This window comes from Apteryx rowi, unplaced genomic scaffold (assembly GCF_003343035.1).
Source record: "Apteryx rowi isolate R43461 unplaced genomic scaffold, aptRow1 scaffold_976, whole genome shotgun sequence".
Taxonomy (NCBI): domain Eukaryota; kingdom Metazoa; phylum Chordata; class Aves; order Apterygiformes; family Apterygidae; genus Apteryx; species Apteryx rowi.
Window position 1 is genome coordinate 152265 of NW_020451289.1, and position 26729 is coordinate 178993.

Genomic DNA, 26729 nt, shown 5'->3' on the forward strand with positions numbered 1-26729 from the left:
ACTTCAGAAACGTAGAGTTAAGTTGCCCTTTTAGCTCATTTTTTTTACTTTTTTAGAAGCGTGAAACAAATAGTGACTCATCTGTGAAAAGGTTTGCCTAGCTTTGCTAAACAGCTGGTTATTCAAAGCTACATACAAAAAGAGCTATTAAATTCTGTGCTGAATAGCTTTTAAAAACAAAATGTCCGAATATTGATGCGGAAATCTAAAAGTTTTCTGTTTCTGTGTGTTTTCCGTAATGAAGGTTTCTTACTCAGCTGAAAAGGTGAAAAGGGAAAAATTTAAGAAAAGAGTGCCTGAAAAATCATATAAAAATTTAAATCTCCAAAGCTCTTCCTTTCTTTTTTTCTTAAGACGACTAACCTTGTGATGGTTCTGACTGTCTTTCCAGAATCTTCTGTGAGTGCAGTGACTGTTAATGGTTCAGCTCGAACTCCAAGAAGAGGTCAGAACAGGAATACACGTACTTCAAAGCAAATTGATACAGATACAAAAGTTATTGAAGTCCTTTGTAAAGAGCATGATTGTAGTTTAGATGAGGTAATGGCTGTGTTTTAAAGTATAATGTAAGATCTTGCTGCTAAACCTCTTCTGAAATACGCGTTTTTTTAGTCTTTTAAGTCTCTCTACTTATGCTTAATTATTCCCTCAAGTTCAGTAGTGAAGGTCTTTCTCTAATACAGAGAAAGACAAAGGCACTTAATATGGGTAATGACTTTACTAGGGAGAATGTGCTGTAAAGAATACAGTACAAAGTTGTATGCTGATCAGAGCATGTAGCATGTGGATGTAGCCCTGCTCAGCCGGGGTTTCACAGCTGCATACCACAATGTGAAAATGTACACAGGAAAGGCATTGCTTATGGGTGGGATCTTAAAGGCCCCATTCTCTTTCTGCTCTGCTGCTAAATCCATTCCTGTGGGTTGTTTTTAAGTATATGAACACTTGATGGAATTAGAAACATAAGAGGGCTTGGAAGAGTGTCATTGCTTTCCCAGTGTAGTCATTTTAATACTCTAGCAATGGATTATATGTGCATGCTTACAAAAAACTTCTAGATATGTAGGCAATTTCATTTTTCCTTTATCAAAACCAAAATATGTTGCATTACAAAACAATGTCTCGTTTAGTTCTTTGCCTTAAACATGGAAGAGCAGTGTATGTGTGGCTGCCTCTGTACATTGCTGATGTTTCGTGTTTTTTGTTTTTTTTAGGTCAAGAATGTGTATTTCACAAGCTTTATTCCCTTCTTGAATTCTATTGGTGTTGTAGCTTCAAATGGACTACCAGAGGTAATTAGAGTAGTTTAACATAGTACAACTATGCTTTACTTCATGCCAAATTACTCAAGATTCCCTTTACATGTTGATGAAGTTCTAGCAGGCTCTTCTAAAATTGTCTAATAAAGTACATTGCTTTTCAGGAATGTGGTTTAACAGGGATTCCAGGATTTGTAATGGAGTATTTTTTGAAAAGTTGAATTGTGGTATGCAGTTTTTACATTTGAATCTAATAAATTAATTTTCTGAGGTTGAACCAGTGGCCTCCTTGCCCTTCCAATTCAGCATTAAATAGTTTTGCATACCCATGATCTTGGTGAGGACATTAATCTAGAATATAGCTATTACAATATCAAGTCTCTAAAGTCAATCTATAAATGCATACAGTCTTAATTTAAATGTAATTGAGTCATGTTACTTTGGTCATGTAGGAAATATATCTACAAGATTAGGGTCAGTTTTGCAACTGGCAGAGTTTGGACTGCTGTGTCCTTGTAGAACTACTTTCATCTTACTGAGCTGTAACCTGGATGTAGCAGTCTATCTTTATGCAATCACATACCAAAGTAAGTCTTTACAGGTAATTTCCTGCAAAGTATTTACATACATCATTGTTAAAGTATTAGTTTTACCTGGCTGTTAGCCTTAGAGATGGTAACCTGAAAGTATGTAACTGCTGAAGCTTATCAGACTGAAGGTCTGCAGGATTCAGCCAAGTATATGTTCTGTTTAGTTTATTAGTATGTTGGGGTGGTGCAGGGAACAAAACACAAAGACCCACTAGAGATCTTTATCTCTTCCAGTATGAATTTTGGGATCACTGTAACACTGATGTTTTGTATCAGCGTTCTTAAAGTGTAGATTATATGTACAGAAGCTGTAGCATAACCACATTTCCGGCTGTCTTGTTTGGAAGTCCTGTTTGAACTTGCAGGCAAAGATCATTATGATACTTGTTAATCTACGCATCAGTGGGGGTTCTCAACTGAGGCTGCTCAATTTACTAAGCATAGTATCAAAGTTCCCAGTCCAAGACTCTGCTGATAAAAATTTGATAAAATTATGCTTTTGAAGAAGAATTCTGTCACAGGATTCTTGTTCCTGAAACATTAGTGTCTCAGGATATGTTCTAAAACAAAGCAGACGTTATAGGTATATTTCAGAGGTAGTTAGTTCATATATGTCAACCAGCCAACCAGCAGCCATAGTTGAGATCATCAGTTCAATAGATAATAATATGGGATATTTAAATTGACTTTCATCTTCATAAAAAGCATTAAGCTTTGAATAAATTTTAATTTTGTTTCCAAAACAAGAAAAGCTTCTGGGGCTTAATGTTGGTATTGCATCTGTCTTCAGTGTATGTTTGATGAAGAATGTCGAAGAATGAACTAAGGAATAGATTGATTCAGAACTCTTATCTTTGGCTGAAGATTTCTTCCTAGTTAACACGGTGTGGCCATTTGGTCTAAGATCTACTGCTTTTTGCAGTGAGAGAATCTTAATTTATAGAAGCTTATAGAATACAGAAATATTTTAGATGAAAAGCACACTTAAACCACTAGGAAGATGATAAAATTTTAGTGAAAAAATTTAAAGTAGTGGGATTCTAAAGATCACCTTTGATTTGATAGTCTTATCTCAGAGTTTTAATCAAGAAATGAGTTTGGTGCAAATTTGTTTCTCAGAGCTAAAAGGAGATGAAGAGGAGCAAAGCTCTGTATGAGGTATTTGCAGCTTGCTTTTTCTTGGGTGTGTTTAGGGACTATTCTGTTTTCATATGCTGTTGTCTATTTGTATAGCTGGAATTTGCCAGAGCACACTGTTACTTAGTGTGTTTAGGAGCTCAGGGAATAGGTAGTTGTCAGCTGACCGTCTGCTTCTGCAGGAGCACAGCAGCAGAGTTAAAGTTAAGGCTAGTATCTGGCCCTGATTAAAAATACCAGACTTCCAGTCTGTTTTAGTCACTCAGAGAAAAATAAATATTTGTCAATGTACTTAACTTGAAGTTATATCAAGAGGGGATCTAATTGACTAAAACTTTTAAAAAGTAATTTAAGGAAAGATAGTGTTGTGTGAATTAATGTCTATATTTTTGTAGAAGTGGGTATGTTTCTTAAAAACTACACCAATACAAATATTAACATGGAACAGGAAAACTCTTCCTACACTCAGAATAAGGAGGTTGGAATTTGGATTTTGTCCTTCATCTCCTAACCAGCAGAGAAGGGGACTTAGCAGACTGTCTAGTAGCTGTTCTAAAGATATTCATTTAAAATTTCCTGCTTTCAGAGGCACTTTTTTATTCTGGAAGCACGTATTTAAAAGCCTGGAAGCATTAGTTTGATTTGCAGGTCTGACTTGCACTATTTTTAGCTCTTTTACAGTGTCAGAGCCTACATTTCTTCAGAAATGTCTCATGATCTTGGATTGTTTTCTCTTATAAAAGATTATCTTCTGTTTGCACGTGGGAACAATAATTTTCCTCTGGGTAGGTTGGTGATGTTTGTTTAAGAAGCGACTTTGTAAGCTACAAGGTCATTCTCTTAGAGTTTCAGTATTGTATTCGTGAGATAGGACTAGATTATGTTATTCAGTAAATTGTCAAACTTATTGCTATAAAACAATTTTTCTTTCTTTGAGGTTGAGGTCCTCTCAAAGCAGTATGAAGAGCTCTATCTTAAAAACAAAGATATAGATGCAAGATTATTTCTGGATCATGATGAAACTTTACAGCCTGATCTCATAGCATGGTAATATTTGCACTTGCTGGTTTTGTATTGTAACAGAAAATGTGAAATTGTGCTGTTTCCCCCCMCACACACACACACTGTTCTGATGGAGATCTCTGTATCCTGTTGATCTCTTAAGTTTGTAGTTCAACTAAGATGTTTTTGGCATCACCAGCCTTGTTCTACATTGCAGCTTAAATAATTAAAGAATATGTTAAAGTTTCTCTAGTTGACATGATATGGAAGTTCTGCTCTAATTCTTACTCTGTGCAAGCCCCTATAGCTCAAAGGAAGCTGAGGAATTGTGAGCAAAAGGAGGCTACATCATGTTAGTAAACTAGATAGATTTGAGACTTTGTTCTGGCTCTGGGACTAGCTGGCATTAAATGGCCTATGTTCTTACAGTTAAACTACTGCTTCTTCCTAAAACAGCGTGGTGGTGTATGCAAGCTGTCTGCTGGGAGTAGTCCCGAGACCATTCTGACTCTTGATCTGTACCCAGAAATTGTTTGAGGAGTGGTAGTTTGCACGGGTCAGAAACGTGCTGTGGCCATTGTAACAGTATAAACAGTTGAGTACCAGAGCCCAGGCACGTTTCCTGGTGCTATTTAATAACACAGATGTATTTGAATTTTTTAGTCATACTGCAAAATTTCGGTGTTTACTGATGATTCAGTATTTCCATAACTTGATGCGAGCTCTTAGTATGAATCTGTGGCTTTGTGTGCTAGAAAAGTATCTCCATTTAAAATTGGATTAAAATAGGGCTATTACTAGCTGTATGCAGAGTTTAAGTTTTTGTTGTAAGTAGAATTCTAGAAAAAAATAAGTTGGAAGGGACCTTTGGAGATTATCTAGTCCAACCTCCTGCTCAAAGCAGATCTACTTGGCAATTTAAATTATATCGTTCTAACAATGGGAGTGGTTGGACACCTAGATTTTGCAACAACTTGTCCCATAGATTTTTCTGCATTTTAAACAAGTCTTTATAGAAAACACTTTTTTTGAATTACTTCAGTACTACATAAGTTTGTTTTCCATTTCTGTAGCTCACAGTTGGAGAGAACACCACGAAAAAACAGTCCTGAAGAGGAACTTAATATTATACTTCCACAAACACCTGTTCGGTATGATTTTTTTTTTTTACACTGGGTTCTGTTGTTCAATATCCTACTTAGAAATGTTCATCTTGAAAGTAGCTGGTTTGACTTTTAAAGTAATTGTTTTGTTTTTTTAAAACTCAGTCTTGTTGTGGTCTCTAATGAGTAGTGAACACAAGCTAAGGGATGCTGAGTGCCCCCAATTCCTGCTGAAGTTGTTGAAAAAGTAGAAGGCTTTTTACTTAATTGTGCAAGAAGTTCATGACTAAGAATGTTTGTAAAGTAGATTAGTGTATTAGTCTGTAAAGTATATTAGTGTATTAGTTCCATTCTTGTGAGAATGGAACTTTATACTCCCATGGTAGTACTTTTGTAAGCTGTACTCCCATCTTCCTTTCCCATCTTTACTCCTAGCTCTGTATCTTCATGGCTTCCTTTCCTGAGGTCAAGCTGTATATGTGCACACATTTCTTCTCTCATGATCTTTTTATTCTTAGCGTTGTTTTCTTTGTCTATGGGAAGATTAACATTTCAGAGTGCCAACCATCTTCCAATCTATTGAGAGGATGGACGGATATGGTAGAAATGTGGTATTAATTTTAGGTTCTTTGATCTACAATCAAATGCAGAAATGCTTCAAGCTTTGTTCAGTTAAACAAAGGAAAGGAGATTTGCACATACCATTTTTTCCCCAGTGCCACATTCTGTTTTTCAACAAAATTAGTATGGTTTTGCTCAGTGGTGCTTAGAACATTCCTGGACACTTGAGAACAAACCAGCTATGTCACGAAAATGTTGTCAAGTGCTACGTGCACAGAGAAATGCTGTTATGGGCAGTCATTCTTAATTGTCAGGCATAACGAAACCAGACAGGGAAGTACTTTTTCCATGCCTGCTTTATAAATTCCTTTCTCTGTAGCATTCTCTAGAGATGAGAGAAGTTAAAATACTGTATGCTGGTTTACTACATCTATTTTCTCAAATGAGTAACTTTTTTTTATTAAAAATACTTCTGTAGTGCTTATGCTTGTGGAAGAATGAATTAGAATCTGGGCTTGTACATCCACTGTAAAATTTACTGAATTCCACTGGCAGAAACTAATTGGTTTCTAGCCAAGAGAGCAGTAAGATTCTGAAAAGCTTCTTCATAAGTGTAATAAAGGAAAATATGCAACTGAGATAGATATTGATCAGTTTATGAAAGAGCTTTTAATTGCCTATGACTGCGAAAGGCTTTATATGATGGCTTTAGTGATCCCTTTTAGTCTTAAGCGTCTAATCTTTACCTGGCAATGATGCTTTTTAGCCATAGAAACAACAGCTTGACTGTCAGTTCCCAGCCCTTATGTGCTATATCAGGAGCTAGACCATCTAATGTGAAATGTATCTAACAAGAAGGTTTTGGACAAAGAAATCCCATTTTTCACAAATAAATAGCTTGTTCTTGTCACTTTTGGGGTTATAATAGTGTTTAAAAGAACCCTTAGTAACACTGTGAAAGGTGCTTGATTAAAATGCTTGATCCTGAGGTCTTATTAATAACAGTCCAGGAGCRGTTTGCTTCCACATTGTTAAAAAATTAAAATGTGCTGAAACCTCTCAGGCCTTGAGAGCTGCTCTAGAGATCTAGAGAGACATTTAGATTCTCTCCATCTGGATTTAGGTTTTTCAAGCTTGGCAGAAGTGGTACCACTTAAGACAGGCCAAGTGAAGGCTTATTTGCTAGCAGTGATTTTTGGCTCTAGCAACCGTTTTTCTTAAAGCACAGAGCTGTCACTAGATGGCAGTAAACCTTTGATTACCAGTATTGAGTGGAAAGTGCAGGATTAACTCTAAGTACAGCCCCTTACCGGTTGTGTTGAAAGCACCATGCTTATTGCTTTTAGTCATCTTATAATGTTTCCTTTCTGGACCTAGGCATTTAGGACCTGCTCTAAAGCCCCCTGAAATCGGTGGGAATCTAATCATTGGCATCAATAGACTTTATATCTGGCCCCTTATGTAAAAATTGGTAGATAAAATGAGTTGTAGTTCAGAGCATAATGGGGATGGATTGTGCGTTTTCATTATAGTTTTTCCACTGTCCTTATGCTTTTCTATATTGCTAGTAAAGTTTTGGTAGAAGTACTTTTACCAAAATCTTCCAGAAAGTAGATTAAAGAAAAGTTTCTTTGAAACTATGGTATACCCATACTGACTGAGCATGTATTTTTCTTCTGTCTTTATTTTCTGGGTGATATGAATCAAATTCTGGGTAATATGAATCAAATTGAGATTAAACAGCATTTTTGAGGAAAAATAACTGCTTGAAGTTGGCAGTTTTGTTACATGCTGTAAGCCCTGAAAGTTTTGTTTGAAAACTGGAGTTGTAAGGCTAACAAATACATAGATTATTCTAGCACTCTAGAAGAATCTCAGAAGGCAGCAGGAGTGCAGAAAAAGCCATCCAGAGGAAGCATCTTTCTGGACAAGGAAAGTAGTTCAGACTTTGGCTTATGCAGATGCTAAAGGTATCTGAATGATACAGGAGGGAGGCGTGCTATTATGCATCTCTTGCTAGAGATGTACCCTCCTTCTTTATCTAGTAAATGCAGTGTTTTTATATGGCTGGTAAGGGGAGAAGGGATGCTTAAGAATGGATTACTTAGATGGGTAAGTTCCAGCCTTGATGTTTTTGGAGTCAGTTCATTTGCTGTTGTTTTATGCAAGCGGTCTAATCTTGTCCCTCTGAGCTATTTTCAGTTGGCTAAAATGATTTGCAAACAAAATGTACTTATTTGCATTTAGCTTTTTTTCACTCCAAACTGAAGCCATGGCAGAGGTAGAGATTCAGTTTACAGGGTCTCTTGACTTAACCCTTTTATAGTTGCAGTACTGATGTCAATGCAGTAACTCATCAAACCCAATTTGTTGTTCATTCTTTCATTTTTATGTACCAATGAAGTGCAGAGCTTTAACTCTGGCAGAAAAACCTTTGCAAATAAGAGAGAAATTGCTTTGCCTAGGGTTAAACTATATGAAAAGGTATCTTATTGCTAGAATGCTTTTGTTTGTAAGCAAAGCCTAAGTTTCAGTTGTACTTGCTAACATTTAAGTATGTAGTGTGACATCTGTACAGATTAGCAACAAATCCTTGAATCACAGTTTGACTTCTCCAAAATGTTGTAAATCAAAGACTGCTTTTCTAAACTACTGTGACTCACTGGTTATCTCAAGCTGCCATTACTTCGTGCTGTAGCATTTTCCCCTTGTTAATAAACATCTGTCTTAGTGGTTATTAATAAAGGCTATAATTTTAGTATCATATACTTCAATATATTGAAGAGATTATGTTCTTCAGAAATTTTAAAAAAACAATGACAAATTCAGAAAGTGGCAATACCACTGGAAGAATCAAATTATTTCTTAGATATTAGGAGGAAATTTAACTAATATATTGTCCTACCTAAAAAGAACAGAAACTTAATACTATTGCTAACACGCAACTTGAAATATGTTAAAAAATAAGAAACAAGGCCACATTACTATTCCTGGACTTCATGGATATATGACTAGTTTGTATGTATGTGCAAATAGTAAAGGGAGAATGATGCATAGTATTCCCAAAAGGTGGAAATGTTGGTTGTTTAGACACCAGCTCATGCACATATTGTCTTGTCCTGTATGACAAGATCTTTATTGTTCTTATTTTTCCCACTAATGGATAGTTCAGTCACTTTCTGGATAATTTATGCTATTTGAAAAGAGGCCATGCTCTGTTATTTTAAACTAATGACCTTTCTGATAGATTTGTGACGAATGTTTGTCATCARGTTTTCAGCTCTAGAAGAGAGACGGAGAAATGCTAGAGAGACAGACAAACAAATGTTCATCCTAACGAGATGTTTAATTTTCCATCTGTGGAATAAACAACAGGATCCTATGCATTTGTCTTAAGAATATCCTTAATTATTTAAATTATTACAGCTTTTCTGAAGTACTTACTGTTATGTGGGTTAGCTTTAGTACAGTATTTGTTGGTTTTGATCCATTTTTAGCAAGAAAGTTCTAGGCATAATGTGGAAACACAAATACTCTTGGCACCACTGTTTTTTTCCTACTATGTACCTGTAAAAACAATTCTAATAAGATCTTAAATAGAGACTTACTTCAATATTACAATATACTGAATTTGATTAAAAAGTAGTTTGTAATTTTGATCTTCTACTTTTCATCTAGACAAAGAATTTTTCGTTCTACTTTTTAAGAATAATATTAGTTATGTGTCTCAGTAATATTGAAAAATTTCTTTAGCTTCCTTATCCTTTTCCCCATGCATAATACTTCAAGAGTTAAGAAGCTTTTCATTTAAGATATGTCTAATTTAGCTACAGACACAAAAGGGAGAATTAGGATTTTGGGTAGAAACAGCTTTCCCATTGGAAATAAAAGGGACTGGAGATAAAGAAAGGTGTGTAGCTTTAAAGCGACTTTTTGATCCGTATCAAAGGGGAGGTAGAAAGACTGTCAGCATTCTCATGCCATTGGCCAATGGGAATGCTGACAACTGTACCTCTGAAAAATATAATTTTTCCAAGGATTTATGCAAAAAGACTACTTTCTTGTGACTACATGTTCAAGAGCACTGTATTTAAATACATTTTAGTTAGGCTTGGAAACAGGTGATTGAGACATAAAATCTGTCTTCATTCACCAGTCTTTTGTATTATTTTTGTACAAAAGTGTTTTTTATTAGGGGGTTGCTGCCTTTAAAGTAATGTTTTCATATATAAGGATTTCAAATATTCCACCATTTGATTGCCTTTAAAAGTACTTGTTGGATAATGTTTATTACTTAATCTGTGTTCTTTTGGTTCTTTACTTACAGATTCTAATCATGTAATAATCAATGCAATAGTTAGATGTTTAGAATTTATAATGGTCAACATGGTGCAACAGATTTTTTCAGCAGCTTGTTTGATACTTGAATTAAGAATTAAATCATAAAATTTTTGTTTGTTGAAATTCTCTTTAGTTTCTGGAAACGTCAGGTAAACTTGAATGTTCATTATACATCTTATTATATTTTTCCAGAGCTGCAATGAATACTATTCAGCAATTAATGATGATTTTAAACTCAGCAACTGATAAACCATCAGATACTCTCATCTCATATTTCAATGTAAGTGACTAGAAGAAACATTTATGAAGGACTCTTGGAATTATCACTCAAGTAAGACTTAGACCTATACAAATAGATCTGACACATGTTTTGGGAACTCCTTTATAAACTATTATTTTTAAAGTTCATTTTAGTTAGGACAGTTTAAATGTAATTGCTCTTATGTTAAAAAGCACTTCTATCTAACTGATACATATTGGAACCATATAGGCACTTAAATTGTTGTTCCTGCACTGAATATTAAGGTTTGTTTATGTATTTGTTGGATGGACAAAGGAGGAGAGATAAAAAGAGGAGGAGAATGTACTCAAAGGATCTCGTGTCCAGATTCAGCAATTTAAGCATGWCCCTAACTTGAAGGGCATAATTCTCATTAATGTAGTTGATACTTCTCACATTTTTGATTAGTTCCAGCTAAATTGCATGTTGGAAATCAGGTTTTAGTTGCTGGAAATTGTTGAACATGAGCAATAATTCCATCTCTTAAATACTCCACTTTCTTATTTATGCTGATGAGCTGATGAAAAGAAATGTTATAAAGTGAAGCAGGACAAATTTGGTTAAATCATTTAAAATGTTTCTGAAGTAAAATATCCTTTCCTTGCCATTCCATCGCCTGCCCTTTTTACCGTACTATAATAGAACTGCACGGTGAACCCTAAAGAAAGTATCCTGAAAAGAGTGGAAAGTCTCGGCCACATCTTCAAAAAGAAATTTGCTGAAGCAGTTGGACAGGGATGTGCTGAAATTGGCTCACAGGTAAATAGCATTTTGGTTCAGTATTATTCATTTGAACTCAATTCGTACTAGTTAATGTGAGACCTGACTACCCACCTTCAGTGAAGATTAATAATAGTAAAAAGTAACAATATTCTTTACAACTTGAGGAACTAGACATGTCTTTTTTTATGCTCTGTGAAGACAGTATTTAACAAATGATTCTTAATATATGTGGAGCAATAGGAAGTGGCGGGGGAGAGAGATATGCTGGAAATATTTTAATGAAGAATAGGAAAATTCCTGGGTAAAATACCATTAGTAAATATATACTTGCAGCTGACTGTGTATTATGTATCCTGTTCATTGAGGTAACTTAGCCTAAAACTACACTAAAAGGTGACTCACTTCCTTATAAAATCAGCAGACCACCTGTGTTTTCTACAAGGATTTTGCCAAACAAATCCAGTCAAATTTGTACTCTACAGCGTCCTCTGTCTGTCAACCCTATTATTTTATCCTGTTCGCTATGAATTGACAGTTCATTAATCAATCTTCTCATGGCTGCAGTTGTCACAGAGCCTAGTAGCCTCTGTGGCTTCTCCAGTACTATCAGCAAACGTGGCTGGGGCCAATTGCTCCTTTAAAGTGGCTCTTACAAAGAAAAGAAATGTTCTAAATCATTAAACTATGAGAATCTGCCTGTTGTAGCTTGTTAAAACGTCTTGCAATATTCTTGAATTTCTTTTTTTCAACAGAGATATAAGCTTGGGGTACGGCTATATTACAGAGTAATGGAGTCCATGCTAAAGTCGGTAAGTTTTAGTACTGGTAAGGTTAGTACTGGCATTGCGTTTCTGAATACTAAAAATATTTACAACTTTGATTTGGTTTATATATTTCAGGAAGAAGAACGCCTCTCAGTTCACAATTTCAGGTATGTGTTCCTAACTCATAATCAAAGACTGCTATTTTAGTGCTAAGACAAGTATTAATAACTTTATTTTTTTCCCCTTAGCAAACTTCTGAATGATAACATCTTTCACACATCTCTTCTGGCATGTGCCGTTGGGGTTGTCATGGCTACATATGGCAGTAAGTTGAATCTGAGAAGTGCTGAATAACAACATTATTATTTATTGATAATTATTGTTATTTATTCTAACATCTAGAATATAGTCACTCATAAGAAAAAAAGGGCTCACTCAAATTTCTAGCATTGATTCAATAAATACAAAAGGAGAAAATTACTAAAGTGGAAGAACGTAGTACTTTTATAATTTTAGTCTGTCTTTTCTGCAGGGAATGCTTCCCAAAATGATGGTACCAGTGCTGAAACAGACTTGTCTTTTCCATGGATTCTAAATGTATTTGACTTAAAAGCTTTTGACTTCTACAAGGTGATTGAAAGCTTCATTAAAGCAGAGCCAAGCTTAACAAGAGACATGATAAAGCATCTAGAACGCTGTGAACATCGAATTATGGAATCTCTTGCTTGGCAATCAGTAAGTAGTGCTTTAAAATAGTACTTGTCCTCATAGAACGTGTATACCTAGAAAAAGAAAATTACATCTAACTCTATAAAACAAGTTGCAGTCTTACTAAGATTTATTTCTAGTAAAATAACAAGGGCAAAGCCAGATTAGATTTGGCATGTATTCAGATTAAAAAAAAAAAAAAAAAAGACTATATCAGAGAGAAATCAGCATAGCTCTGCTGATTTGTAAACCAACATATCTTTGAGTCTCGCATGGATCTTTTTAAGGGAATTATGCTTAAATGGTATTTTGTGCCAATAGAAAAGGAAGTAAATTCTATGCTTTTATTTGCAAGTTAATTGTTATCCATCCTCACTTGGTGTTAGGGCTGTAGTTCTGTGTATGTGGTATGGTTGTTAGATGGTACTTAAAATATTGATTTGCATTATCCTTTGCACTTCAATTACTTTGATATTTTTGAATGCCATTAAAGTAGATGCATGCTGGGAGGTTGAGTTGTTTTTAGGCCGGATCTCAGTAAACGGAACATTGTTTCTCTCTGTTGTGTGTTACTTATGAACCAAAGATAGGGTATTAATGCCATGAAGTAGGAGAATATAAAGACTGCTAATTTTGACAAGAGAGATTTAAAAGGACTGTTTAAGAACCCATCGCATATTATGTAGTTTTGGGAAGTCTAAAGAGTACAAAATGCCATGGTTGATGGCAAGCTTTATTTTCTGAGTAGTCTGTGCTTGGTTTGTATAGACTTTAAAGTAAAAAATTTACACTTTAATAATGGTGGTACTTTATCAGCTTGTTGGGGTTGTATTCCCAGATTCTGGGAACAGAGATGGTGGTGTTGCATATGCAGATACTGCTGCTCAGACATTCATACTTCTAAACCAGGTGAAGCGTACTGGCCTCAAGGTTATATGGAAGCAATTATTATGCTTCAAGCAGCATCTGGCAGAACTTCCAATGCCACTGATTCCTCATCCAACAGGTACGTGTCAGGCTGCTTCCTGAATATGCCCTGTTTTGAAGGTGACGTTCCTATTAGGGAGTTGAGACTTGTGTTTCCAGCTTCACGTTCATCGCCACAATGTTGTTTGTGCCCCAGAACTTTTGATACAGTGCTACTGCTGCTGTGCCAGGGTGTCAGTTTTTTTCCTTTGTAATGCTTTTGCATGTTTGTTTTGATGTCTTGGGAAGTGCATATGGCCTCTCACTAGTGCTGTATGAGTTTCTTCATGATTTTGCCCTTTTTGAATAGAAGTGCTTGAAGGCACTGCTTGAAGAACTGCTTGAAGGCTGGTAGCCTTTTGTCAGAGCTTACTGTAACAGGGAAAATAAGGCAGTATTTCAAGAAGCGTGCAGGCAAGATTTAAAGACTGCTTATTTGCAAATGTTACCAGTCAGAGGACAAAGGCAGAAGTACAGATATCCAGGTTTCACCCTCCACAAGCAAGAAGTGGCTCCTGTTACCTTCTGCAAGCCAATTTAAAGTCAGCAACAAGAGATCAGTAACAAGTCACTTCTACCTATTTCTACCCAGTAATTCAAGCACAGCATGTAAATAATATGATTTAGACTTGGGCTTTCAGACTGGAAAACCAGAAGTGTTGTATTTTCATTAATTATGGGTATAGTTGCAGGCTTTTGTGAAACAAATCATAACTTTAACAACCAGCATAGGGTTGTTTTAAGCTTTCTGAGTTCTCTATCTGAATGATCAGGATATTTCTTTATTTTTTAATGCATTAAATTTATCTTCTTGCCTTGCCAGAAGTATACATTTGGTAGTATTTTGGGGTGGCTTTACAGAACTTGAGTGGCTGCCAGTATGCATTTGTAAAATAACCAGTATTTCACAAAGCAGTTCATTTGTTCCCCTCCCACTATGTGCTTGGCTGCCACTTAAAAGTAGGGATGGAAAAAAGAGTTTTGTATCAGTGGAGTAGAGGAGGGAATAAAAAGAAATGTGCAGTACACATATTCAGATGCCCTTCTGCTTCATGGGCCTCTGTCTTGTCTTCTATGGATCTCTAAGAGCTGAGGACGCTCCATCTGCAGTTTCCTGTTTTTTCTGCTCCTCGCTGCTGGGAAGCTCATCACTAGAGGGCACATTGCATCCCTTCAAATGTTGAGGGAAGCTGGTGCTGGCAACCAACTACAAGCACTCATAGTGAGTGTGCCGGTACCCTGCTGTTCTTCATTGGCCTCCTTTGCCTCCTGATGGGACTTCTGCAGTTACTTACTTTTTGCCCAGTATTCATCCAGGTGATGAATGTGAAGTTGGAAACACAAGACTTAATTCCCTAATATGAATGTCACCTTCAGAACAGGGCATATTCAGGAAGCAGCCTGACACAAGCCTGTTAGATCAGAAAATCAAGTGAGAAGAGGTAGCTGGCATTAGAAGTTCTGCCAGATGTTCATCCCTATTATTTTTTTTCCTCATCCATTATGTAAAAGGTCTGAATAAACATCTTAATTCTTGCAAGTATCATGTAGCTTAAAGTGATCTGARGTTGTCAGTATACTTTAAAGAGTGCTGTAAGCATCTGATAGTGCTAAGAAAAGTAGGGAGGAAAAGAAGAGAGAAATACGTCTGAACTCTATTAGATGCTACAGCTGCGCAGAAGGGAAAGGCTGTGAGTTTTAACCAGCAGACTATGTCATGGTGGCTCTGGAGACTGGAAGCAGTCAAATGCCAGCGCTGCCAAAATGGTTTGCTGCATCCCTGGGTCATTGCAGTGCAGGATCTCAATGAGGCCCATACACTGTAAGGCTACACATAAAAAATTGAAGTCATGATATTTCTAGCATGGCACATCTATTGCCTTGCATCTACATATTGACTCTTCAGTTTGAAAAAGTGTGACTTCATTAGCAAAAGGAGGAAATGTTTCTGTGGCAGACTTCAGTCTGTTAAACTTTGTTCAAGTGTCTTRGAAAGGTTTAGCTAGTGAATGAAGGGGTGATTTATTGTATTGCTCTGCAGTTCATTACCTGGATATTGTCTCCATGTAATGGTGTACAAGATGTAAAAAGTGTGTCCTTAATTAGTAATTCTCTCAAGGGAGTAGGTAATTTGAAAAACATAGTTCATACCAGTAAATGTGTCTTACCACCAAACACTCTAAAGAGGTAGAGAAAAGCCAGATGACTTCTGCTTAGTTATAACTCATATCTCATCTTAAGTGATTGCTTAGGCTTAATTTTAAACAAATTACCTAATAATCTAAAAAACAGTGGAATCTCAAGAAGGGTAAAGTTTCCTTATATGCCTAGAGAATACAAAATTTTGGGGAAAAAAAATTATATTCTGAAGAAAAGTATGGAATGAATTAAGTTTATGCAAAAAAGTCTAGCTGGGTAAGTAAGAATAGCACCAATTGAAAAATATTTAGTTATTTACAAAAGAAATGCATAATCTAACTCTGATGCTCCATAATGCACCACGTGGTTTTGTTTTAGTTCTTACCTTCCTTGACTGGCGAAACAATTCATGGCAAGGCTTGTCTGCTCTTTGGAATGTCAGGTGAATTGGCTATGTATATCCAATCTCTTCTCATTCTACTGACTGCTTTTGGAAATAGGACTACAACGTGAGATTTTTAAATGGACTGAGAAATTAAATATGGAATAGTTAAAATTATTGTAGATTTATTTGTCACCAAGCTTTTATGAGGAAAAATGCCCTGCCTAATTTCTCTGAATCTTAAGAGTGCATCTGACCTTTGTCTGGCTTTGGAAGCTATATAGAATGAATGTGAAGGATTCTGGTTTTTAGTGATATTTGAAGATAATATATTATTCCTTTGCTAGTCATTGTGAATATGTTTATTGCTTTTGCATAGCTAGCTGATTTAGTCATCTGTCCTTTAGGAAGGAGATGAGACATTTCTAGGTTATCCTTTCTTTTAACAAAAAAACATAGCCAGGCAAAATAAAGGGTGGAAAAATTTGGAGTTTGTTCTTAATATCTCTTAATTTTTAGAAGGGGTGAGCCTCCATACTGACTAATTCATTTGGAAAAGGCTTCTCTTCCTTAAATCTGTATTGGACCCTGAAGGGAGAAATACCTTTTATTCACTCTAAAAATTATCTACAAATGAGTTGATGATGCTTCCAAATACAGTCACGTAGACGTCAGTTTAGAATCTGTTACTAATGCTGCAAAACTTCTATTGGTAAAACAGAAGTATACCATACATTTTTTTTTTATTATTTTATTTATATAAATATGATTTAAACCCTGACATAATTAAAATCTGTTTCCAATGAAATGGAGATAGCCTGTTATCTGCCAGCCTGGGAGTTCATGCTCAGCCTTTTCCAGAATTGTTAAATTGATCTCTTTTGCAGCCAGGCAGGAAAATAATTTTTAATATCACAAATTAGGGTTGTGTGAGCAAATTCCAGAATCTTTGAACTTCCCTTAGAGAAAGCCCTCTCAGCTGCTGTGTCACACATTTCACTCAAATGTTGCTGCTTGCTGCAGTGTGTTTGCAAGAGCACGTTTTCAGTGCCAGTAAATCAAATACCAAGTCTATCAATTTTCATGATTTATCTTGAGTGAGACATCTATGTAACTTTTAATATCTGAAATGCATTTGTTTTCAAGGAATGGCATGACTTAAATTATCTGTTAGATTGTTATCTGTTTACTTTCTTGAATGACTCAACACAAACAACAAAACAAAGCCAAAGATAGATTCTTCGTAGGTATCTACAGTCCAATGCAGTTGTACTTCCCTGCCTCTCAGCTTGCACTTTGTTCACAAGCTATCAACAGGGAGGAACAGACAAGTTATTACATTTTTTTTCATACTGTTCATACCGCTGCTTAGGGAACATAGTTCCTGTAAATGCCTCGTCACGTGTCCGGTAAACGTGGAGTATGGAGTGACTACATGGTTCAAATCGTATTTGGCATACTTGAAATGGTTTGGGCCCCGCTACAAAACACTGTTTCTGTAAGCCAGACTTTGGTGGGCCAGAAGCAAGATGTGCAAAGCACTTCTGCTCCTTTAAGCTTTGGCTGCCCAAAATGAGGTAGCGAAAGGGTCTAGTTCTTCTGTGCCGGAGTTGCAGGCCAGCTGCAGCCTTATCGAAAGATACAGTAATTCGTTCTAGCCCAGTAAGGCAGGCTAGAAAGAAGCATATCCGTGCCCTGCTGGCCAGCTCTAGAGATGGCAAATGGTTCTGCTGTTACCCGGTAGCGCGTCTGCGTGAACACGAGGTGCCCAAAGGCTGTTCCCTGTGGGACTGCAGCTCTGAAAGGTGCCCAATGGCTTCTGCTGTTAGCAGGGATCAGAGGCAGCTGCGTTGCTTCTACGCCCCCCACAAGAGCCCAGAAGGCAATGGGGAAGTGTGCTCTCTATATCCCTGTGCTGTGGGCTGAATGGAGTTAATTTGTGGGCTGATTTGGTCAGATAGCTTTGAGTTTTTTGTGTGGGTGCGAGAGAGAGAGAGAGGAAAAACAGATGATGAACTGAAGTAGTAGTGCGTTGCACTATAACAGTTGAAACTATAGCCTCCTTTGACTATGTTGCTCTTTTAACACTTGCTGCTCTCATTGGTGTTTTTATTTTTTAAGGAAGAACAACAATATTGATGTGCATTGTGTTCTAGAATTTTAATGACTGGTGCAGGATGAAGTTGTCTGTACAAGGGTCTTAATGGATAAAATACGATCAGAAGTAGGCAGAATCACAGAATCGCTGAGGTTGGAAGGGACCTCTGGAGATCATCTAGTCCAACCCCCCTGCTCAAGCAGGGTCACCTAGAGCACATTGCACAGGCAATTGTGCTTTGCTCTATCCTCAGGCTCTGTAAACCTCTTATTCTGATGTATAACTTCTTCAGTGTGGCAATATCTAAGCTGTGCTCCATAACACATCTTCTGTATCAGCTCCTTCCTCTCTGTGGTTTGTATTGTCGGTTAATCATTTGCAAGGAAAGCTACAGTGCTGCTTTGTGCGGTGTATCATTGACTGATGTAGCTGAATGTTTGCCATATATGTTTGTCAACTAAATATGTAGTTAATGTTTGTACTTGGCTGCCTCATCCCACACCAAAGACTTGTTGGTTTTAAATTATGTAGCTCACTGTAGTGGAAATCTCTTCCTGAAGAGAATATTGTATTCCCTAAGAATATATTTTGTTACATTAGTATGACAAACTCACTGAGCTGGAATGACAGCAGACCTACTTGATCATGTAGTAAGGACAAAAATACTAAAAGGCATGTTTAAAATTGTTAAAAAGTGTTAGGCAAATCCAGATCAGGGTAAAACTGTAAGGAGTACTGTTAATTAGTATGTGGTATAGTTCAAGCTTAACTATGCAGCCTCCTGATATTTGACTGTAAACTATAACTATGTCAGCATATGCTCAAACCTGGAATAGGGCTTGATTATTGTGGAGTTCACTATGTTTAAGTTTTCAGTGCCTGTTCCTGTGGATGCTGTGTACAATTTCAGATTAGGTTTCTGTGCTCCTTGGATGGAAGAATTAAGCCATAATTAAGTGAAGGGGAAGTTAGTATGTTGTCTTGTGGTGCGTATCCTTCTCTCTAGCATTTTCTATTAGGTATATGTCTGAAGTCCTGTACCCCTTCTGCAGGTAGATGTTTACATGCAGTTTGAGCCCTCTCTTTGACTTGGACATCTAAGTCATTGCTTTTAAAATTGGAAGGAGAAGTGATGGTCATACCATCAATACTTTACACAGTAGGTTACTGGATAAATCACTTACTGTTGTAGTAGAAGACATCCTAAAACCTTGCTTGACAGGCTGCTGAGGAAGGCCAGGCAGCAAAGACTGGGGTTTGGGACTACTTCTGTACTGACAGCCTAAAAGGGACTGTGGTTCAGGCTTGAGTACTGCCCCGTCATCTGTGGTATTTCATTGGTAACGGGTTTCCTGGCACGTTTTGGCCTTTGCCAGCACTCTTGCAGGCAAAGCCTAGGCAAGGCCTGTGGCATAATGCAGATCAGGGACTATTTTCAATTCCTGGTGTGGACTAGAGGTGGAGAAGTTCAGCTGTGCGATGCAAGCTGTACTTTGCCACTTGCCCCCAAGGCCTTAGGATAGGCCATGGCTTGTTCTGGTAACGACTGCAGAGGGAGTCGTGGGAATCCACCCCGAGAGCGACTTGGGCACTGGCAGAGGAGTCGCGCCTTCTCTTTCCATCTCTCCTTTGGGCTCCATGAATCATACAGGTTTCCAGCTGGTTTCCCTCAGCAAAACTAGTTTATGCCAGACATGCTCTTTTCATGCCTTCATAAATTTTGCTATTCAAAGACCTTAGAGGCATAATTTGTGAATCAGGGACAGCCATAGGCACAAAAAATGCTTGACTTATCCAGAATGACAGCATTTCTGAGCATGCTCACTAGCAGAATATGAAATATCTGGGCAACTTCACTAGTGTAAAGACGGGCACCTCAAGATTCGCAGGCAGCAGATTGTTCTTGAAGCCATCATCAATCTTTTGTGATAGTTATTTTGGATTTTCAGCACTTAATATTCTGTCTCAGTGTGTAGGTTGCTATGGGCTATGACTTGTAATTTAGAATTTCCTAGGACTTTTCTTACGAGGGAAAAACATAGTATGCTCAGTCTCACCAAATTATGCCATTCCACATGCTTGCCATGCTCCTTTTTAAAAAGTTACGTTAAGAGTGCTGCAGCTCAAACCTTACAGAAGGAACTGAGAGTTCATTTGAGGTTTTCTGTCTGTACGTACTAAATATATTTCTGCTTATGCTGTGAGTGTGTTCCAGAAGTGTGTGTGATTAGAGAGAAGTCACTGCAATCACTGCTGCCTAACATGATAGTGCTAAAGAATCACACTGGTCTTGCTGCATGTTCTCTTCTTTTGGGGGTAAGATTAAGAATTAGCTCTGTCACTTCCAGTTGTCATAACTGTAGTTGAAGTCTTCTAAATCAAGACTTAAACCAACTGCCAGCTTTATAATTCCTGCCTTTTTGATATTAGGCACGTTTATAGATGTCTGTAAGATAGTTGCTTTTTGTGTGTGTGTATATATGTTCGTATGTTTTTTAGTTTGAGCATATACATATTTTTTAATAAATGCATGAATAAAATACATATACACACATATATATGAGTGTGGGTTTTTTTTAACCTTCCTAGTACTTCCAAAGAGTTTTCTTTTATAGGAATTGTAGTGCGCTTCTTGAGGCTTGAAACTTTTATCTGCTTTAATAGCTGAAGGCAAACTGAAAAACCAGAAAGAACACTGGACAGTAGCCTTCACTCTTGTGTCTGCACCATCATTTTGAAAGTCTTCCCTGCCACTCCTGTTCATGGTGAAGATGACTAAAGCTGTTACTCATCCTTGGGCATTATCACCCAAATTAATCCTCTAGGCTGCTGGAAGAGAGACCAGAACACTTTTAAAGCTGAGGTCCTGTGTTTCTTGCTTCTGTCAATATTAACAATGGCTTCACTTTTTGATAGGCACTTACTAAGGGTACAAAACAGTCACTGGAGTTGCAAGATGCTGGTCATGCTTAATGCAGTATTACTGGATTTTTCTATTGCAGGTATATCAAGTTAGCCCAACCCTTAAGAGGTTACTTTGATTCAAGTACAAACATGACCAAAGGGATTAGTTAAGACACAGCAGCTATGCAGTCTGTTTTCATTCTCTGAAATTTGGATGCTGTTCTTGATTAAGGTTTAAACTTTTCTCTACTTCATCTGCTGCTTTAAAATGTAGAGTTTGTCTTATTAGGGGATGTGGATCCTACCTTATTAGCCTTCTAAAACTTGGRTATATAGACTGCATCTATACTTGAGAGGCAGAGGCACTTCCAGAAAGGAATCCGTTCTATTTATCTTAAATATATTTCAGGATGGGATTACTTACTTTCTGAAAGTACCTCTCTCCACTGACTATAGCGAACATCCGTCTTGGGGACCAGCCTAAACTAGATACGTAATATTTTTCAGTTAAGGTTAGCGGAAATGAATCATATGTTTAATATTAGTCTTCGTAACTGTGTTTTCCCCTTCATCTCAACATTAAGAGGATGTTAACAAGATGCAGTTCTTTAATTGCATCTAATTCTACTTGAGGTGGCTGCTTGTAATATATCTCTCCTACAGTTGCTGTTGTGGTTTCTGCCACGCGGATGTCACCAAGCTATAATTAATTAAGCTGAGTACTGTTACCAGTGTGAGTACAGAAGCAGGGGCATATCACTCTCTTTCTGACTATACATTTACAGCCATGCAGGCCAGCCGGGTTTTGCAGCCTGTGTTGCGTGCAGCTGCCGCTACACTGGTTGCAGTATCTAGCTATGTAAAGATACCTTGCCTGTGTCTAGAGCAGTCCCAAATAAGGATATAGCTATATAAATAAAGCTTGGTTAACGTGATACCATGTTGTGTGATCTTTTTTTCTTTAGGTTGTCCTGGTTATTCATAACATTGTACAAAAAACAGTAAAAATTCTTTTCTGGTGATCTTTGCTTTGCAGTACATCTTGTATATTGTTCAATGCTTTGGCAGTCATACCCTGGCTATAGAACTTTCATTTTCAGTTGTGGTCTGCTTTTAGGTTGTTTGAATTCAGCTTTTCATTTTGCAGTATTGCAGTATCAGTATTGTAAATATGTTGTAGGAATTTTAAAGGTTGCCACTGAGGAAAAATATTTTAAAAATCATGGAGATGTATTTGCAGTTCTTTCATTTTTTAAAATCTTACTGAATTTTGGGGAAATTTAATGTGACAATCCCTTAAATAAGAAGGTAGATAATGCTTGGTTTGAATTCTGCAGCCATATCTGTGCTACTCCCTTCTTGGAATGGGATACTCTTACTCAGGTGAAGCTTTGTAGCTGGTGTAACTGGTAGTGTGAAGATGAATTTTTGACAGTCTTGCTTTCTTTATCTGAGCCACATTCCTAAATAACTGTCTTTCCTTACTACTATTCTATTTGACCCCTTCTGTAGTTAATTTTTCTGTGGCAGATAGAAACTGTTTCCAGTAGTAAGCAAACTATGGTGTCAAACATCTTAATGTGTCTTTTTTTCACCCGTATGCACAGTTCTCAAGCTTTCAAGGGGGTAACTACCTACTCAAATTACCAAATGACATGCTGTTAAAGTGGGGTTTTGCCCCTCTACTTGTTGCATTTTCTTTTGAGTTGTTGCATGCATAAGTGCATATTTTGGCTTGGTTTTTCTGTAGCCCCAAAAAAGTGCTAGCATGTCTACTTCTTTAAGTAGATGAGTGGTATTTCAGTTAGATAGCTGTACTGAGGGCATATTTTATGGTAACTTACCAATAGTACCAAATCTTTACCAGGGATGAGGATTCTGGTGTGTTCAGAACTGTTGAGCAGGTCTAGTGTTCATGGTCCTCCAGATATGTAATTCTTTTAGTTCTTATTCAAGCTTTTTGTTTAGGGGTGGGTTTGCTTGTCAGAATGGGTTATGCCCAAGCCGGTAAGTGCCAATGGTACAGTTCGGTGCAAGGTGACTAATGTCTTACCCAGTTAGACTGTATCTGGTCTGAAGTTGGCTTGGATACCTACCTGAACTGTCACCGGCTAGCGCGTCCTGCTCTGGAGTTAGCCTGAGCAAAACAGAGCCTACATATGGTATGGTGTCTACGTACCCAGGCTCGTCTCCTCCTTGCTCCCGACTTTTGAGTAGCTCAGAGAAACTCGCAGATCTTCTCTGGACAGAATTAGCTGCAGAATTTTTTTTGTGTGTATCCACAGTACAGGAGCATGTGAAACATTGGATCTATCTTACTTGAGCATGTGGTAGATATAATAAAGCTTTCTCTTGCATTTGAAAAATGTTAAATAACTTAAATAGTCCTTATGACCACATGTAAACCAAGAGAATCTGAATATGGTTTCCTTAATAAGAGAGAGTTCCCTTTAGGCTGAAAATGTAGATATTCCTGGACTTGTTTGGTCGTCAGTATTCTAAGTTTATTGCCATGTTTTGCTATATATCTAATAACTAATTTCTATGTTAAGAAATACCTGTAATGCTATGGCTATGCTGAAAGTATCAAGGTCTTATTATAGATGCTTGCAACTGTAGTCAAGTGTCATTCTTGATGCTGTGGCTAATGGTAAATTATTTGTAACCAGTACCACTCTTTAGTGGTCAGTTCTTTCAGTTTCTGTTAGATGAGTAGCATGCTTTTAGAAAAAGCTTGCCAGGACAAACTTCCAAAAATAAGTAGGTTTAATGTTGCATAATTTTACAGGAGCATAAAGACTTGCAACTAATATATACTATTGACTTTCTTTCGTAAAGAAACAATGTTGTGGAATTTATCTGAAAAGAAGAGGAGTTAGCATAGCTGCAGCTGTTTTCATGTGAAATAAACTTGATGTTGTATTCCCAAGATAATGGAATTAATTTCTGGTGCTTCCTGTAACTAGCACTGTCATTTAAGGATTCCTTTTCTCTTTAAGGTAGCACCTCAGTGTTTAAAAAAGATGAAGATAGGGGGACTTAAAGCTAAGCATGTGGGAAATTATCCTTTTAAAGAATTGTCACTTCATGAAAAGCTAGGAACATATGGTTAGAGGACTTCCTTTGTTATTACTTATGGATTGGTTTTCATGTTTAAACTGTGGAAAACTATCTTACCCTTTTTAGTGCTGGACAGCTTTTAGTTTTGTTGTAACTAGAGCTGACTGTACACTGCTTTTTAAATAGAAAAAATAATTATAAATCTAAGTTCTCAGTTTCTGAAATTTTAATTTTCCAACAAAAATGGTAGGCTTTATAGTAAACCAGATGTACGCAGGGGTGGTTTTTTTCTTGTTTTGTTTTTTGTTTTGTTTTTTAATTTTGTGATAAGTCCAGTTTTCTGAAAGGAAAAACTGGCCATGTTTTATAAGCAATTGTATAACAGGAACTGAGGAGTGGGAGGGGAGTGAAAAATGTGAAAGGCTACAGGTAGCTTCAGTGTTGAAGGAGGATTAGAACAAACTTATCCCTGGTGTCAATATGATATCTATATGAAATAAAAGTATCTAGTGTCTTCCAGAAATACTAGACTCTGCAAGTGGGACTTTCTAAATTTTCTTTCATCTTAAATTAACTTGATTGAATCAGCTCTGAAAATGTTCTAGTTCAGTAATTGTCAACTGTACTTATTTTTTTTCAGTGCTTTGATAATTGGATAACTAATTCAGCCCAGACATTTCTAACTTCTGTATTTATAATTTCAGTTTTTTGATTTACGTTTTGCCTTAGCTTTTGAAATGTATCCTCTTGCATTTTGTCAGTAACCTCAAATGCCACATACCCTGAGGTATAGCACATATAACAGAATCTGGCAAAAAGGGAGCTTGTCAGGATTTACAGGTCTACCCAGGCATATGAACCTTAAGATATACTTACTGCTGGAAAAATATGAATGAAATGTGCTTTGTCTGTAAAGCTCCTAGAAAGCAATTTGGAAGAATAAGTAATGCAATGGATTAACATGCTTGAGTGGGATTTTCAAAATTATCAGTACAAACCCCATTGGGTTCACTAGGATTTTACCCAAATGCTTTATCTAGTTCTGAAAAATCTCRTCTTTGGCTATGATGCTGGTTAAAGTTGCAAATGAAAATCATTTTGTAATTTGATGGAGATGACGGAGGCCAATATAATCAAGATTGACATGGAAACCCTGAATGGCAATCAAAAGCTCATTTCCTCTTCCAAAAGAAAGCAAGGACAGTAATGAAACTAGTAGATTTGAAACAGATGARGTTAGGTATTTTTTTCCACAGGACTTGAACTTCTTGCTGCAGAATGTTGCAGATATTGGATGTTTACATGAGTTCAGAGGGAGACAGGACGAGTTCATGGAAGAAAAATTCTTTTAGTATTACTGAACGCCCACCACTGCTGGGTTTGTAGGTTAGGCGAAGTGTTTGGGGTCTGATCCAGTGCAGCCATTGGTATTTTCTACCTCATCTCCCAAGTTCCTTTGCATTTCGATGACTGAAGTTACTTTCTTAAGAAATTAAAGTTTGGATGTTGATTCTAGATAAGGATTTCTAACCTCCCTGAAGTATCTACTGTGGTTTTATAAACACTTTCAAATGAACAATATAAAGAAATACTTGACTTGGTGCTATATTTCTGTAAATTTCAAAGACGTGTATCAAATGAAGCGAATTTTGCATTGCATTCTATTCCAAAGAAAGCCAGAAATTCAAATTTCAAGTCGAATGTAAAAACAGTATAAAGTCCAATATGCCCTTTTTACCAAACTCCTTTAAATAGATTATTGATCCAGTGATAGCATGCACTTGGGTATACTTGTGCATGCATCTAGAGCTCCCTTGACCCTGGAAGGTTTCTAAATAGGTTCAAAAGTCAGATCTCAAGCTCAGGGATTATCTGAACAGGGCTTTTTAAAGCAGACACTCCCCTTACATAGTGGTTAGGTCTGTTTTTTCTCAGCATTGTATGCACGCATCCAGTGAGGTACCGCATTATAGTATGTTTCATGTGTTGGAGTGGTTAAAATACTGAACGTGAAAATATTCATTCAAATATAAACTATTTAACTGGCTTCCTACAGACAAAATAATTGCTCCAAACAGTTCATCTTCCATATCTTTCTCTTTATAACTGGCTCTTTTTGAACAGAGGTTCTCTCATGTAATTTTGGAATTTTGTCATAGGTTACTGCCAAATACTACAGCAAAGCATGGTTAACCCTGACATCTTCCTCATGTAGATGCTTATACTTGATCATGAAATCTTTTTAATTTGGAGGATATTAGCAGTCATGTATTAGAACAATTTCATAGCTATTGTGCGTGCTTACATATAGCTGCATGGTATGTGATAACAAACAGCTCTGTGGAACGACTGTGTTTTGATTAGATTTGGTAGTATCAAGTGCTGCTTTCTTCAAGCAAGAGAAATATTTCAAGCAGTATCTCATACGTTGCTTGGGTAGTCTGTTCTAATTGTGGTAGGACTTGGAACTTTGTTTAAAAGATGCAGGGCCATCATTTACAGGGTGCTTGCTATTTAGATCCTGAAAGAAGGGTGTTCCTTACCCAAAAAGTGTTAGTTTCAGATTGGAAATCTTTTGCTTTTCTGTTGTTAAGTAAGGTGGCGTAAATCAGATGTGTTGATAGAAAGCTTGCTTTTTTTTTTCCCCCCTTGTCTTTTGGAACTGCTCATTAATTGTCAATTATTGACTATTGCCTACCTTGTTTTATCGCA

The 26729-nt window shown here is 36.9% G+C and overlaps 1 protein-coding gene across 3 annotated transcripts in view; it reads left to right on the forward strand.

Moving 5' to 3' along the window:
* Window positions 1-26729, forward strand: part of RB1 (RB transcriptional corepressor 1) — an 83156-nt gene that overhangs the window by 18985 nt on the left and 37442 nt on the right. For all 3 annotated transcript variants that reach the window (XR_003251783.1, XM_026054951.1, XM_026054950.1), the window contains exons 8-17: window positions 392-540; window positions 1215-1292; window positions 3924-4033; window positions 5062-5139; window positions 10186-10273; window positions 10916-11032; window positions 11749-11805; window positions 11896-11927; window positions 12009-12085; window positions 12293-12495. Coding sequence is in view for 2 of the 3 variants with exons in the window: in XM_026054951.1 (XP_025910736.1) it covers window positions 392-540; window positions 1215-1292; window positions 3924-4033; window positions 5062-5139; window positions 10186-10273; window positions 10916-11032; window positions 11749-11805; window positions 11896-11927; window positions 12009-12085; window positions 12293-12495 (989 nt within the window). In the remaining variant the exon portion in view is untranslated. The remainder of the gene's footprint in view (window positions 1-391; window positions 541-1214; window positions 1293-3923; window positions 4034-5061; window positions 5140-10185; window positions 10274-10915; window positions 11033-11748; window positions 11806-11895; window positions 11928-12008; window positions 12086-12292; window positions 12496-26729) is intronic.